The 17,459-nt window shown below is 42.6% G+C and overlaps 1 protein-coding gene across 2 annotated transcripts in view; it reads right to left on the bottom strand.

Moving 5' to 3' along the window:
- The window catches only part of PDZD8 (PDZ domain containing 8), a 124,801-nt gene extending 108,625 nt beyond the window's left edge, over window positions 1-16,176 (bottom strand). The window contains exon 1 of one of the 2 annotated variants that reach the window (XM_005310349.4): window positions 15,002-16,176. In XM_005310349.4, the coding sequence (XP_005310406.2) occupies window positions 15,002-15,882 (881 nt within the window). In that variant the 5' untranslated portion in view covers window positions 15,883-16,176. The remainder of the gene's footprint in view (window positions 1-15,001) is intronic. The other variant, XM_005310348.4, reaches the window with a different exon arrangement.
- Between the last annotated feature and the right edge of the window lie 1,283 nt (window positions 16,177-17,459).

Genomic DNA, 17,459 nt, shown 5'->3' with positions numbered 1-17,459 from the left:
GAGTATGGTCATCCTATTTGTATAAATGTATCATTTTTGTATCTGAAACTAGAAATATGAAATATAACTCTGAGGTCCTATTGTAATTATGCAAAGTGTGGGCCATTAATGGTGGTTTGGAATCTTGATGGCTCCCATTAACTAGGACAATTGGTTGTAAATGGCTTTGTTTACTTGTAAGCCTTCCTGTATGTGTGTGCGCCAGCAAGTGAGTAATGAAATCTTACAGTGACATGTGATCATGTCACCTGAACTGGAATCCATCTTTAACCTGGTGCTTTTATATTTAAAAGGAGGGGTGGGAACCCAGAGAAGGGGGGGACAGGATTCCTGCCTTGTGCCAAAGATATATAAGGGGATGGAACAGAACAAAGTGTGCTGCCAGTCATGAGAAATCCCCGGAGTTACCACCTGAGCTGGAGCTAACAAGAACTGTACCAGGGGAAAGGATTGGGCCCAGACTAGGAAGAAGTCTAGTCTGTGAAAGAAGCTTATTGGAACATCTCTAAGGGTGAGATTTACCTGTATTCAGTTTCTTAATGTATTAGGCTTAGACTCGCATGTTTTGTTTTATTTTGCTTGGTAACTTACTTTGTTCTGTCTGGTATTACTTGGAACCACTTAAATCATACTTTTTATACTTAATAAAATCACTTTTGTTTATTAATTAACCCAGAGTACGTGATTAATACCTGGGGGAGCATAGAGCTGTGCATCTCTCTCTCTGTGTTATAGAGGGCAGACAATTTATTAGTTTACCCTGTATAAGCTTTATACAGAGTAAAATGGTTTTATTTGGGGTTTGGATCCCATTGGGAACTGGGTGTCTGGGTGCTGGAGATAGGTGACTTGCTGAGCAGTTTTTGGTTAAAGTCTGCAGCTTTGGGGGCATGGACTACACCTGGGTCTGTGTTGCAGCAGACTTGAGTGTCTGGCTGAACAAGGCAGGGTTCTGGAGTCCCAAGCTGGCAGGAAGAACGGGCTCAGAAGTAAATTCAGTACATCAGGTGACAGTCCCAAAGGGGTCTCTGTGACCGAACCCATCACACATACTTCCTCTCCATGTCTACAGCATGAAAACCACTGATACCCTTATTATAAGCTTCTATACTGGCCAAGAATTGACTGATTTTGACTCAAAGATAGTCCCTCCACATCAGGACTACAGCATTAGTGAAGCAAGCTATGACTTTCAATCTAGGATCTTTCAGAAGCCCTAAATTCATTTACACATAATTTTTAAAAGTTGAACAGGTTACAGAAGTTTCAGCACTATCTTAGGTACTTATATGGTCCCCCACCACCATACACACAATCATTAATAGATTTATCTGCACAATTAAATCTGAGTGAATAACTGATTTTCCTGTTCTTTGGAAAGGGGGGGGAAGGGAAGGGGGAGAAATGAAAAAAATATTTCAGTTCAGGTCAAACAAAATCCAAAGCCTAAATTCACCGTGTCCAGAAGGAGCCACCACCCCAACTTTCAACTTTTAGCCCAGCTGTAGGGAACTCACCTGGGATATGACAGATGCAAGCTCAATTCCCCATGCTAGAGCAGGGATTTGAAACCGGGTCTCCTCTCCCCTCTTCCAGTGAGTACACTAATCAGCAGGCTACAGAATTATTCTCTCTCACTGTTTGTGGCCCAATGACTATTCAGGTATTTTACACAAAGTGGAACAGCTTCAACAGAAGGGACTGAGACCCCCCTCATTCCCGAATACCCTACAACCTGATAGTTGGGTCTCCCCATTCGCAGGTAAGTTGCCTAAATTCAAGTCCCTGCTCCCACTTCCCAGGTAAGTGTCCTAATTACTGGCCTAAACATTTTAATGTGGGAAAACAGCAGCACCACCCACTATTCCACTTTGTGAAGCAAGCCTAAAAACAATAGTTTCAACCAGAACAATTCATCAAATTTGCAGACAATTTCAGGTTGACCAAAACTGTATGTTTCAGTAAATGAACTATTTGTCCAACCAAAAAAAGCTGTTTTTTTTTTTTAAATAAAGAATCTTACTGAATGATAGAATTTTAGCTGGAGATAAACCCCTGAAAATAGGAATTAAATGCTAATATAATTCAAGTTATATTCTTTAAAACATCATATTTGTAATCTAAAAAGTTAATGAACTCAAGGGTTTCAATTCTATCATTAATTGCCCCATAATATGTTCTTCATCTACACCTTGTAAGAATCAGATTAGATGAGACACGTATTTCACTGTTGTGACCCCGATGTATTTTTTTTGTAAACCAAGATACAGTCTTTATGTACAGTGGAGGGAGAATTGTTCCTCAAGAACACCAGGCTGGTTTATAAAATAGTTAAAAAAAAAAATCTAACAATGGCACTCTGTGGGGGGAAATTCTATATATTTTTAATAAGAGTATTTGCTACCATCCTTGGATCCTAAAATAAGACAGCCAGGTAGTAGTAGTCCAAACTACTACTACAGATAGATTTTAGTTATCTGAACATAGTACAATTTTACTGTTGCTTAAGTGAGTGTCAAACTAATATCAAATCTGAATAAACTATTCACTGAATTTAGAGTGCAGATACTGTAGACACAGACCAAATACTTAGGTAGCATTTTTTCAGCAGCTCTACAATTCTGAGTACCATTTAGAAGAAACATGCCTTCCCTACCCAGCCCCCTCCATACTGTTTCGCAACCCCGACGTGGCCCTTGGGCCAAAAAGTTTGCCCACCCTTGCTCTAGGCTCTAACACAGATAAGAAGGACCACCCCCTCACCCCCCACAGCACCAAAAAATCAAGTTCTACTTTTTACCTTTGCCATCCCTTGCACTTTCTTTGCAATTCTCTATCACGCTTACGTAAACCTGGAGTTTCACAAGTCTCTGTTAAACTGGTCTCATGTTTTATTATTTTTGTCACCATCTAAAATAATTAAATTGAAACAGGTATATTTAAGGTGTCCAGGGACACTTCAGCAGTGCTGAAAAGCCACAACATGCCACCCAATGCATTGTTAGGCAAAAATTGAGTTCTACTCTGAAAAGTAAAACACAAAACCCACCTTATTGTTTGTAAACTAAAAATATCTGAGATGGAGTCCATGACACACAGTAACTATGGAATGCCACAATAGCTTTTAAAACAAAAAGAGTAAAGCCCTGAAAAATAAACCTGAACTCCAAGAGTGAAACTGGGAAGGTGCCACACACATCACCGATAATAGTTACTGTAGGCCAAACTTTGTGCTTGGTTAAATCTTTGCAACCCAAAAATACACAAAGCAATATGTTAGTGCTTAAAGTATTTAGTTAAATACTTAAAGTCTATTTAGTTATACAAAGAAAACATTGAGAGAAGACTTACAGTCTATAAGCACCTACATAGAAGAAAGATATCTGATAGTAGAGGGGTCTTTAAACTGGCAGACAAAGGCATAACAAGAGCCAATGGCTGAAGTTATTCTATAAAGCTTCTATACCTCACTCATCAGGGTAGTATCTGAGTGCTTTTCAGTAGTCCATTAAGCAACATGACTAACAGCTGTCACACATTTGTTCCCTCATTCTCTCGCTAGGGGAATAAATGTGTGCAGTGGAGTGTTTTGGAACATAGTTAAACAAACTCAGCTATATGTTTGTTGCACCTTGCTCTTGGAGTGGAAAATAGAGAGGTCTGCAATAGTCCTTAGTGCCTGTGAGACTTTGTTCCACAGTCTTGGGCTAGCCCCCAAATAAGTTGTCTCCTGCACCGGCAAGCTTTGCTCTGAATTGTAGGAAGTTCCATTGCACCGAGAGAGCAAAGCTGTCAATCAGGGTTTATCCTAGAGCTTCAGGCAATCTTCTAGATACCCTAGTCACTGAGTACTTAGCACCTTAGATAGAAGGACCAAACGCAGAAGCTAAATAGATTCAGACTAGGAATAAGGTTTTGGGGATTTGTTTTTTGTTTGAACAGTGAGGATAATTAACCTTTGGAAAACATTTACCAAAGATTCTTCATCACTTTAAGTCTTTAAATCAAGAGCATGTCTTTCTAGAAGATTCTCTAGCTCAATCAGAAGTTTTGGGATTGATATAGGAACCCTTTAGTGAAATTCTATGGTTTTTTATGCAGGTCAGATGAGATGACTAGAATGGTCCCTGCCTTCTGACCTTAAAAATAGGTGAATTTATGTTTTTATTCAGAAAAAGTATGTGTCTGCTTATTACTCCAAAAATAAAAGTTAAACTAATTTTAGATCCAAATCCACTTGATTGCTCAGAAGCCATAATACAGCAGTAAAATAAACATACTAAGACACCTTCGGTGATGCATTTTTTAAAATGAAGCATACATAAGGTGACTAGGTACCTTCTCGTCACTTACTGTGACGGACCCAGACCAGTGGGGTACAGGAGTCTGGTAGAGGGCAAATATACTGGTCACTGGATGAGTAGTTTTCTGTTCCCTGAGTGACCAGAGCAGGGGCTGCACTAGAGTAATCAGGAACCTGCTAGAACCAGTTAAGGCAGGCAGGCTGATTAGGACACCTGGAGCCAATTAAGAAGAAGCTTCTAGAATCAATTAAGGCAGGCTAATCAGGGCACCTGGGTTTTAAAAAGGAGCTCACTTCAGTTTGTGGTGTGAGTGTGAGGAGCTGGGAGGGCGTGCTGCTGGAGGACTGAGGAGCATAAGCCTTATCAGACACCAGGAGGAAGGTCCTGTGGTGAGAATAAGGAAGGTGTTTGGAGGAGGCCATGGGGAAGTAGCCCAGAGAGTTGTAGCTGTCATGCAGCTGTTACAGGAGGTACTATAGACAGCTGCAGTCCACAGGGCCCTGGGCTGGAACCCAGAGTAGAGGGCAGGGCTGGGTTCCCCCCAAACCTCCCAATTGACCTGGACTGTGGGTTCTTCCAGAGGGGAAGGTCTCTGGGCTGTTCCCCAACCCATATAGTGAATCTCTGAGGCAAGAAAATCCGCCAATAAGCGCAGGACCCACCAAGATAGAGGAGTAACTTTGTCACATTATGTACTGCTGTTTTTTATTTTATCAAAACTGTCCCATTAAAATACAAATCACTTGACTATCTTCAGGAAAACTTGTAAGTTGTTCAAGAAAAAAATATACAGAATAAAACTGCTCTGCTTCATAACTTCATTGGCCCAATCACTTGAAATGTCGCTGAAAAAAAGTAGTATAACATTGAATTGTGCTTTCCATTTTGAAAATGGAACACTAGTAGATTAGTCCCTACTGACACTTCTTTACTGAATTACTGAACCTGTCATTTGAGTATCTAATATTTTCCCCCAAATGCTTCTTCCACTCTCTCAAGTACACCCCCTTTTTATTTTGTTTACCCTTCTGTACAATCAATAAATTCTCCAATTGTTCAATGGAGAGTGATGAAATGTTGAAATAGTTCAAAACCAAGCAAGTGTGAACATGAGTTATATACAGAGACTAGCGTTGGTGACTTGAGGCAATCACTGCAGGAATGTTGAATAAGCAGTTTACCACAGTCACCCAATAACATGAAATGACTAGCTACTATAGTGAAACTGTCAGCATGAGATTAAGTTCCATAGCGATTAGAGTGCAGCATTCTATGACATCACATTGCTGAAACTCACTTTCCTCACCCAAATTGCTTTCTAAAAGCTTACCGTTTTGTTTCAAAGATTTACAAGATCAGAAGACCAACTTATGCAAAGGAAAAAGTTTTTCCATGTGTGCGTATTACTTTCTATAGGAGAATCTCCAAGTGCTATACATTTGCATAACACCCATATGATATAGCAGGGTATCATCCCTATTTTTAAGTAGGAAAACTTAGGCAAAAATTAAGTGATTTACTCAGTCTCAATGGGAATTTGGACTCCCAGTTTTGAACCTTAATAGGCCATGCCTTCTCTCACTTTAACCAAAGCATTAGGTGTCGTATATGATCTTAATCCTAAAAATAAATTTGAGTTTTCAAAGATAGATTAGTAGTCAGCTGAAATAAACAGTAGAGGTTTTACTGAAAGCCTTGAAAATATGCAAGTTATGACAGACCAGTTAGGAAAACACTAAAGTTTGTTGGAAAAGAACAAAGGCATTTGTCCTCGCTGAGAAGAAAACTTGAAACAAGTCTTTTTTGAGATATCAGAACACACAAAAAAGCAAACATGCAAGTTTTTTTTTTTTCACATGTTGATATCAAACTGAAGAAGTTTGCAACAGAACTTTATCAGATTTCCCCCAGGCTCTCACCCCACCAGCATCCACCTACCCAAAAAGTACACCACTGGTCTGAAAACAAGCATTTTTTTTTAAATCCACAATTGTAAGAAAGGTAAGCCAGTGCTGTAGTTTTATTTTCATTTACAACTGTGTCAAAGAATCTCACGCATATCCCTTCAAATAGGAGGTAGGATTGAGGGTCAACATTTTGAGAAAGGAATACATAAATTGCAAGGCACAAAAATGCACTATTTGGTCATCACTCACATGTCAAAGAGCTTATGCCCTCACCAATCCAAAAAGCACACCAGTAACCTACTAATACATGTCCTGTGAGTGGTTTATTGCTTATAGAACTTATTTTAATTTTTTTTTTAAACTTAAAACTTTCAGAGGATAAGAGATTGAGATTTACCTTCTGACTGTGAGAACCCATAATTAGACAATATGAGGGAAAAAAATATTTTAAAACCCTTTTCTCTGCTATTCTGAACCAATGGCCAAAATCATGAATACCAACAGAATTAAAGCTTTCATTTGATCACAGACTGAATTTGGTGACCTTCCAGGCACACTGAAAAGACATCTTGTTCAACAGGATTTTTGGAGTAGGCGGAGGGAATGATGAAAGGGTGGAAAGCAGCTTTTTAGTTGGTGGCAAGCTAGCCAAGTTCCTTTATGCATAGTTATTTGATGCTGCTGGGGTTTTGTTTTGCTGTAATATTAATTACATGTCAGGGTGCCTAGAGCTTTGTATAAGCTATTCAAATAAAAAAAATAAACACCTTTAAATAAAAAGTTATTTGCTCTTGTGGGTATGAAGATCTTCCAAATGTGATAAACTGCAGTGTCTACAGAAAGCTCTACTGCATGTTTATCGTAGTTTGCCAAGCCATATAGTGAAGTCTCTGGTCAGTTTCACTGGTGCTATTAAGAACCATGTGAGCAGCACTGAAACTGTCATAATGATACTTCTATCAATAGAGGCAGGCATTGGAATTTTTTCATGGGGAGAAGAACCCAGAAAATGGAAAAAGAGGGAGAATAGAGTAGCAGAAACTTTTCCACCTGGTGAGCAAAGGATAGGAGAGAACAGATGTGTCTTTTCCCTTCTGGCAGCTACAGCGAACAGACTTTCAAATCTGTAACAGGCACCTGTTTTGCAAGAAAGGGGAGATATAAAAATATCAGTAGGCTCCAGAAACAGCATCTTAGTAAAAGTCTTAGCATCTTCTCTTTCCAGATGAGGAGAGGTGGGATTCTCAACAAAGTACTGCTCCTGGACATCACTGGTGCCTCTAATCTTATCTTTAAAAGGTAATTCTGGCTAAGAAGTTTAGACTTCCAGTTAGATGTTCACTACATTTTTTAAGACCTCTGTTACCTGATTAGGTTTGTCACTTCAATAGCAAAGAACCATTTTAAGCCAATATCTTGCTTACATTACATTTTTGGCTTATACTTCTTGGAAAATATGGAGTCAATTTAAAAGCTATGTAACAAGTTCTGTAATGGATTAATTAAAATGAATTAAAACTAAAGCTTTTGGGTCATACTCTCAAGTGTCAAAAAGGATTCTATATAATCACCTGCTTTATTTTGGAATCAGTTATTGTTTAACTGAACTCATTAACTAACTAAATGTAAGTCATAAGTGATCAGTTGTGGTATTTAACTTCCGATAATAAAATATTACTAGAAAGTAGTCTTGGTAAGACCCTGCTTCTCTGAATCTGTTTAGCTTCTGCATTTGGTTCTGCCTCAAAGTTCTGGTGCATTCTTAAGAAACTGACTAATTGTGAACCAAGTTCCTAATAAATTCTTCTTTAGCTAGCATCACACATTGGATGTTTGGACAAAACTAGGATGTTACTTTAAATAACCCAAAACATATGTTAAAAGGTGTGCCCTGGTTGTTAACTTCAGTTTCAGCATTAAAAATAGTCAATGAAAAATTATTTAAAGGAATGTGCTAAATGGCTTAGATTAAAAAGTAAAGGTATAATTTTACAGTTAATGTGCCTAATTGCCTGGTGGTTGCAACATGAGAATGGATATGAGACAAATTAGCTTCTTTTCCTGGGTGCCACTGGCTGGCTCTGACACTTTCAATGTCTGTTTCTTTATATGTTAAATGCATTGAGGATGCTACCAGTTATCCACATTTGTAAAGTACTTGGAGATTCTGATTAGTGAGATGTATTGTGCATTGCAAGTAAAGTAATCTCAATTTTCAGCAGTATATGGAAAAACTACCAAGGCATGTTAAAGAGTTATTTAGAATTTGAGTCAGATTCTTCTTCCTTACACCCAGTTCTACATTGCTGTTACTCCTGAATTACACAAGTGTGAATAAAAAAAACTGTACCCTCTGAATGTTTTAGGCCGTGCTACATGAGAATGCCATTTAAAACCTAGTTTAGGATAAATCAATGCAGATTTAGCTAACGTGGTGCAAACCCAGATAGATACTCTTATTTTAGTTTAGGTTAAACCTGATCCCAAATTAAGCTTAAAAATTTCCCATGTTTAAACTGAAATAAGTATGGGACACATCTATAGGGAATTTAGAACATGCTTCACTACATAGAAGATGCACATGAAGGAAACTTTCTGTAAGAAAAACACTGATTTTAAAGTCCTTTAGTTACCTTGTCCTCCTAATTCTACCACCACTTACTTCTACAGCCATAATATTACAAATCTGATATTTGTCGTATTTCCAAATTCAAGGTTTTGCAAATTCATCCATTTAGATACTTAATCTGTTTATTATAGCTAAAGCAGTAAGGGAGTTCTGTATATTTTAAGGACATGAGGTTTCTCGGTATGTTAAATAAAAGAAAGCAATAGCTTAATTTTTTTATTATTAGCTTACCTTTAGAAACTGTATCTGATTTTGTTTTATATGTAACTATTTGTTTCTAATATTCTGTTACTATCGCTTAAATCTTGAATCTTTAATAATAAACTTATTATTTTCACTATAAATACATCTCAATGCTGTGGTATTGAGTGAAATGCTGATCCTGAGTTGAATAATTCAAGCTGATGTGAATTCTGTTCTTTTGGGAACAGCAGACCTGGTATTTCTGTGAGTGTTCTGTGGATAAGGGGCTGAACACTACAGGGGAATGTTTCAAAGGGACTCGGGTGCACCCACTGTTAACCATCCAAGTACTCTTTTGGGCTATACCAACCCTTACTTTACCTTGTAAGTTAACAGGCTGATGGTGTCAGGGAGCTGACACCGAGTTAAGTACAAGAAAGTCTCCCTCTTGCTGGAAGTAGGAGAGGCAACAAGATGACTTTCATCCCTGGATTCCCCAAAAACCATCACATCAGTAGATGATTAAGGAAAGGAAAAGAAAAACTTAGGACTTAGATAATACTGTGGCCTCGTTCAGAGAATTTTAGCCAACTGACTCTTAAAGAGATGGCAGCTCTGTCCTTGAATGACAACTGTTACATCAAAATAACTGTTTTGTTAAACCCAAATACTCTTGATCAAGAGCCAAGGAAAAGAGACAGGTATTTTGGAAATTCTCAATGGAATATATATAAGAGTTCGTAAGTATTTCAGCATAAGCTCTAACAGCACGTCAAAACATTTGTCCCCTTGGCTTCTGGATTGCTAAATTACAGAATTGGAATAAATCAGATCATGAACATCTGATTCAGTGTGATTGTCATAACTATAAAGGGAAAGGTAACAGCTGTCCTGTGTACAGTACTATAAAATCGCCTCCTGGCCAGAGACTCCAAAATCCTTCTACCTGTAAAGGGTTAAGAAGCTCAGGTAACCTGGCTGACACCTGACCCAAAGGACCAATAAGGGGACAAGATACTTTCAAATCTTGGGGGGGGGCAGGCTTTTGTTTGTGCTCTTTGTTTGGGAGTCCGTTCGCTCTTGGGACTGAGAGGGACCAGACATCAATCCACATTCTCCACATCTTTCTAAACAAGTCTCTCCTATTTCAAACTTCTAAGTAAATAGCCAGGCAAGGCGTGTTAGTTTTACTTTGTTTTCTCAACTTGTAAATATACCTTTTACTAGAGTGTTTATCTCTGTTTGCTGTACTTTGAACCTGAAGCTAGAGGGGAGTCCTCTGAGCTCTTTAAGTTTGATTACCCTGTAAAGTTATTTTCCATACTGATTTTACAGAGATAATTTTTACCTTTTTTCTTTAATTAAAAGCCTTCTTTTTAAGAACCTGATTGATTTTTCCTTGTTTTTAGATCCAAGGGAATTGGATCTTGATCCACCAGGAGTTGGTGGGAGGAAGGAGGGGGATGGTTAATTTCTCCTTGTTTTAAGATCCAAGGGTTTTGGATCTGTATTCACCAGGGAATTGGTGAAGAGTTTCTCAAGGCTTCCCAGGGAAGGGAATCCACTTGGGAATGGTGGCAGCGGACCAGATCTAAGCTGGTAGTTAAGCTTAGAAGTTTTCATGCAGGCCCCCACATTTGTACCCTAAAGTTCAGAGTGGGGAAGCAGCCTTGACAGTGATATAATCTATATAGGAACATTTCAGGAATGTCACTCTGAAGCCTATTATGTCTGCAGAGTCGCTGTGCAGGATGGAAACATCTACAAACAGGGTTGAGGGCTCTTTTTGTTCAGAATATCACCAGGTTCAATCATTATTGTGTTTTGTGGTCTGTTACCACGCAATTTTTAAATTCCCAGCCATTTTGACTTACAAGTTACACCTGTGCAGTGTACAGCTATAGTAAGACATGCATCTGTGCTATGCCAATGGTCCTTGACCATTGTGATATCAGAGGTATCTCAATCACCCTCCTTACGCTACAACTAATTTGCATGCAACAATTTCATTGGCTGTATGCAGGAGACAGATGGATTAACTGGCCAAACTGCCACAGGTTTTTAGACACACCCATAGTTATGCCAACCTAAGCCCGGGTATAGACACAGCTAGGTTGACAGAAGTCTTCAGTTGATATAGCCACTACCTCTTGAGGGAGTGGATTTATTACAGCAACAGAAAAACTCCTCCCGTCTGTAGCAAGCGTCTATTACAGTGGTGTAGCCGCAGCACTGCAGCTGTGCTGCTATAGGGCTTGTAGTGTAGACATAGCCTAAGACTATTACTATTACAACTATTCAATTATTTGTTTGCAAAACTCCTAGAGTGAGGGTGGGGAGGGGAAAAGCCACAGAAAGGGCTTGAACTGCAAACAACATACTGCTTGTTAAATATTTAACCAATAATATTTTACATCACAGAAAAGAGAGGAGGGGACAAATACATTCCATACAGATGAGAAATTATTGAATGTTTGTCAGGAAAAATTTATCAGGCTTCCTCCCAAACACTGAAAAATTGTATAAAAGAATAAATTAGCATAAATATCTGAATCACAGGTTCAGTGTTTTGCCTTCTTTTAAAGAAATTTAAAACATGAAATGCCTAATGAGAGATTAATTTTCTAAAACTGTTATCCATGAGGCAGTGTGGTTTAGAGTTGAGAACAGTATTAGAACTCCTGGGCCCCTGTCCCAATAACCATTGACATTGTGCTACCTTGGGAAAAACATTTGTGCTTCAGATTTAACCCTCTGTATATGGAGGTCAACACTATACACACAGATTGAAACTTAAAACTTAGAGCACAATGTCCATAAAGCACCTTCAGATCTCTTGAGGAAACAGTCATATACAGGAGTGGATATTTTGTTACCCAACACCTACTAGCCTGTGTACTAAGTCTTCAAGCCAGGGTGAAAAATAGCTAAGCTACCATGACACTTTCAAAGCCAAACTCCCTGCTATTTAAGGGAATAACTATTTCGTTTTTGATATTTTATTGGATTGTATTTTTTAAAAAATTAGGTTCCAAAATTTCTTAGACTTTCCTTCCCTGAAATTCATTCTCTTCTTTCCTGTAACATATCATGCCATACCTTTCCTGAATTTCTTTCAGTGTCAGTTACCTTCTCTCCCCCACCCCTTCTCCACACTCATATCTCTTTCTTACCGAGAGCATGGCTACGCTTGCAGATGTAGAGCGCTACGAGTTAAACCCGCCTTCGGAGAGCGCAGTAGGAAAAGTGCTGCAGTCTGTCCACACTGACAGCTTCAAGCGCACTGGTGTGGCCACATTTGCGGCATTTGCAGTGGCATTGGGAGCGGTGCATTATGGGCAGCTATCCTAGCATGCAAGTGACTGCTACGTTCTTTTCAAATGAGGGGGTGGGGAGGAGTGTGACAGGGAGTGTGTTGTATGTATGTGGGGAGAGAGAGAGAGAGAGAGTGGGTTTTGAGGGGGCTGAGAGCATGTCAGCATGCTATCTTGTAAGTTCAGACAGCAGCATACCCTCCCTCCCCCATCTCTCTCACACACAGCATTCCACACTAATCTGTCTCAGAGCACACTTATCTTATCTCGGAGCAGATAAGCAGCCGGCTGTCAGAAACAGAGCTTTCAAACGGCATATCCACATTCCTACAGTGAGTTCAAAAGAATGAGAAGAGTGGCCACTTGACTTAAGGGGATTATGGGACGTTTCCGGAGGCTGATCAGAGCGCAGTAATGCAACACCTCGTCCACACTGGCGCTGTGGTGCTCCAGCGGGGGCAAAGCAAACGTTATTCCACTCGCCGAGGTGGAGTACCAGCAGCGCTGTAGCCGTGGAGTCAGAGCGCTCTACGTGCCTTGCCAGTGTGGACGGGTAGTGAGCTAGTGCGCTCGGGGCTCCTTTATTGCGCTGTTATTCACAAGTGTAGCCAAGACCTAAATGTTGTGCTCTACCTCTGCCCAGTATTTTCCGTCACTCAGAATTCTCTTTTCAAAGTCCATCTCCCCTCTACCACAACATACTCCTCTTTCTTAACTTATCACTTTCTTTCTTTATCTCTCACCCACACTCACAATCCTAACCCAGTAGCTCTCATGCACAGGATTTGAAAAATTCCCATGACATCTAATATCTTGGACTGAATGAGGAGAGGGGCCTCCACTATCCAGGAGCACCTCCCAAGTAAGATGCAAGACCCCTTCCACAACTGCTTGAAGAGGGGAGTGAGCCATCACTGACCTACACACAGACACCCTGGCAACTGGAAGGAAGTAGAATGTTCTCTCCTCCCTCCCCACTTTGCTGCAAGTGGTTGTTGAAGTCAGTGGGGGCCTTACCATCCTAGTCTTCAGAGGATAAGGTCAGAAGGGACCACCATCATGATCATCTAGTCTGATCTGCACGTTGCAGGCCACAGAACCTCACCCACCCTCTGCTGAAATAAACCCTAACCTCTGAGTTACTGGAATCTTCAAATCATGGTTTAAAGTCTCTGTTTTAGGTCCTTTTCCACAACCAGTAGCTCAAGTCCCTTTCCCAAACTGCAAGTGTATGAAACTGACCTGATTCTTGTGAATTTCACTGTTGTCCACAATGTTCCAGTAACAGCCCTTAAAGCTTACAAGCTTCCAGTCAGTTTTCATTTTGCTGCACTGTGGGAATGCTATGAGTAACAGCTGAAGTACTGGAAGTGTCTGTCTGAAGACTCAGGAAGACCCAACCACATTGGTTTAGACTTGAGTCAGACTTTGTAAGTTATATTCACAACCATAAAGCCTTTAAATTGTTAAGAGAATTAAGATTCTGATATGGCATTTACCCTGAGAAGTTTCTTACCTGCCCTGCTTTCGTGGATTTTCCACGCCTTAGATCATTTTCCACATATATACAGTCACACAAGCTTAGCATAATTTGTAACAAAAAATAGACAGGAAAGGCTTTTAAAGTCATCTCCTCAACATAAAAATTAAATATACTTTAGAATTCAGATGGACCTCTTCAGTGATTCCTTTGTGTGGCTTCCCCTGAAAGAAACTTTACAGAGGTCTTACTGCTGAGGAATCAAGTAAACAGGGTCACATTAATATATTTAGCAAGTAATCATGCAAACTATAGAAGAACATACAGGTGGATGGGAGGACAAATGTGTTCCCCAAGACTGGTACGTAACTGACCACTTGGATTCTTCCACTACAGATAAATCACTGGACATCCCATTATATGCAAAACTGCAATGTGTATAAATCAGATAGAAGGTGCTCTTCACACTCCTTCACTACAATAAAGCCAAAGTTGACACTAGAAAATTGCATGATGGCAGCTTGAGTAGCGAGGAGTAGTCCCCATATAACTCTTAGACCTGCCCAAGGGCAGATGGAGGGGCTGTAGGAGCAGGGGGAAGCACCAATGAACTGGGGGGAAAAAGATAATATTTTGCGCTTTTACAGTGCCTTTCAGAGAATATCAAAGCACTTTACAGTGAGTGAATTAGTTCCTGTCTCACGTGAGAATTACGGTCCCTGTTTTTTAAGATAGGAAATGTAAGGCCAAGTGACTTGCCCATGGTCGCACAGTCAGTCAACAGCAGATCCTGGAGCAAAGCCCACATATTCCAACTCTGCATCCTGTGCTTTAGCCACAAGGCCATCCTTCTACATTCCAAAGAGGTAGCATAGAGCAAGTGGATAAGGCACTGGACTGGTAGTTGGGATATCTGGGTTCTACCACCTGTTCTATCATTAATTTACTATCTGATCTTGGGCCACACTGTTTGCTTCACGTTCTTCATCTGTAAAATAATGAAAGTGATACTAATTCATAACGTGCTTTGAGATCACAAGATGAAAAATACTATACAAGTGCCATTGTCATATGCCTGGAAAAGTGCCAATAAAAACCTTTCCTTATCTGTGAGTACAGGACAGGCATTTGAATGCAGCCTGTCCCAAGGTAACTGCAGGAAAGATGGGCACATGGCACCTTACCTGATTTTATAATTGGGTAAGGTGTGCTTGCGCTTGATGACCTTCTTGAACTGGTTGACGATGATAGAAGTGAGCTGGGGCATGGGCCTCCCCTCAAACTGGGATTTCACCTCAAAGCCTATCACAGGATCATCCATGAAAGAAAAGGACCAGTGCGTGAAAGGCAAGCGGGTAAAGACCAGTCTCAGCTTCCCCATCACCCGGGAGATCTTGACGAAGAGGTACGCCGACTTGCCGAAGACCAGGTCCGCATCGATGGCTAGGTGGAAGCCACCATTATACTCCAGGTCCACCTCGAAGCCCAGTTCCTCGGGGCAGCCCTCATCACTGCAGATCACTGGCCGGATGAGCTTGATGGATTTGAAGATGGGCACCACGTCGCCCAGCGACACATCCCTGAGGCTGAGCCCCTCCAGCACCTTGCCTGTCATCTTGGTCTGCAGCAGCTCCTCGAACTCCACCTTGATCTTCTTGGTGACCCAGTGCCTGACCAGGGAGGTGTCCCTGAGTTCCCTGAAGAGGAAGAGGCAGATAGCATTGAGGAAGTAGCAGGTCTCCTCTCGGGAGGACGGGGGCGCAGGGGGCTCTTGCTGCTGCTGCTTGGCGCCGGGCTCAGCCTGGGGCTTGGCGGCGCCCGGGGAGGGGGTAGCAGCGGAGGCGGGGGCAGGCTCCTGGGGCTGATGGCTGCCCGCCGGGTCTGAGCCGTGGAAATAGTCCCTGAGGCTGAGGTCAGGCAGGACCCTGGCGAAGAAGAGGCCGCCGGGGGCTCTGGCCACCCCGGGGGGCTCCGGCTTCCTCCTGTAGAGCAGCAGCAGCTGGAGCAGCAGCGTGATGCAGGAACCGGCCAGAGCCGAGATCAGGATCACATAGACCAGCAGCATCTCCGCCTCGACGCCCGCCAGGCGCGCACCTGGGCACGGGCTCCCCCCTCACACCAGCGCCGCCGCCTCCATCTTGTGGGCATGGAGCTGGGGCAGGTGCGGAGGGGCTGGGAACGGGGCGGGGGAGGCGCAGCCTCCGCCTTAGTCCGCCCGAGACACCCGCGCGGCTCCTCTGCGGTCCGCGCCGCCTCACACAGCAGCAGCCAGCTGCTGCCTCATCCGGGTCTCACCTCCCGCCCCCAGCAGGGCGGAGAAACCGACGACCGCTTCCCTCCCCGTCCCCCCGGATTGGAGGAGAGAGGAGGTCCTTACCCCGCACGTCACAGGGCACGGCGTCCTGCGCGGTGACGTCATAATACCGCCGGTGGGCGGGGCTTGGGAAGGAGCGGTGCGTGTGCGCGCGACGCCCGGCCGCAAGTTGGGCAGCGTGCGCCGCGGGGGGGCCTGCACGGGGCAAAGCAGAGGCTGGAGCTGCACTGACGGCGGGAGGTGGGGGAGCGGGGTTGTTTGCAGAAGCTGCTCGCGACTGCTGAGGGTCCCCAGCAGCTTTTGTCAAACGTTCAGCCCGAGGGAGACTCGGAATCACCTGCTGAAGAGGATGGATGGCAGCGGGACGGAGGAGGTTCCGACAGGGCAGGGCTGGCTCTAGGATAGCACCAGGCCCTCTCCCAGCTGCCCCCCCCTTGCAGGTCACTGACATGCCAAGGAATTATTGCACTACGCCCTGCAGCTGCCCATCTCTGCCCTTCACTCCCAGGCCCCCCTCCCCTCTCAGGACTATGCACCGCTACCAACCCCTGCCGTTCACTCTCTGCCATGTTTATTACACCCAGGCAGTTACTTTCGGCCCACTTTGCACAGGCGCTAGAGAAGGGCCAAAATGCGGTTTTCTCAGTGTTCCTTTGTCCCTCTAGCCTTTGCATCCGCCCTTGAGCAGGAGGTTGGAGAGCCCATTGGGCATTATGGCCTTTGCAGATGCTGTCTGGAGCCTGGACTGATGTAGACTAGGCTGGACTGAACAGCTCTTGAAAATAGCTAGAGCCGTCATCTCCAAACTTTTTTGATCGCGCACCCCATCAGTAAAAAAAAATTTAGCACGCACCCCCTGCCGCGCCGGCTCTACCATTTTTGCCAAAGCAAAAAAAAAGCCGCTCGGACTCCCACCTGAACTGACGAAGCAAAAAAAAAAAAAAAAAAAGCGCTCCTCCGGCCGTGCACCCCCAAGTAGCCTCTTGTGCACCCACTTTGGAGAATGATGGTGTTGTGGGGACCTGCCTCCTGGTTTCTGACCACCCAGAGTTCTTAAAATGCTCTCACTAATAAATGAATTGCAGTATCCTAGCTTTTGAGAAACTATCTCAGAAAACCCTGTTTCTAGTCCCTTTCTCATCTAGCAATGGAAAGAAGAAAAAAGTTCCCACCGCTGGTTACAAAACACCAGGACAAGCTGCTTCAGTGATAGTTAGAGCCCTGCGTGGATACAAAATGTGTGTCCGCATCCAATCCATCAACATGGTCCGTGGATGTAAAGTGGATATCTTCAGATTTGCAGGGCTGTGGTGATAGTTGCTCTTCTT

The sequence above is a fragment of the Chrysemys picta genome, chromosome 7 (genome assembly GCF_011386835.1).
Source record: "Chrysemys picta bellii isolate R12L10 chromosome 7, ASM1138683v2, whole genome shotgun sequence".
NCBI lineage: Eukaryota > Metazoa > Chordata > Testudines > Emydidae > Chrysemys > Chrysemys picta.
Note: the sequence above shows the minus strand (reverse complement) of the source record. Positions and strands in the feature narration are given on the sequence as shown.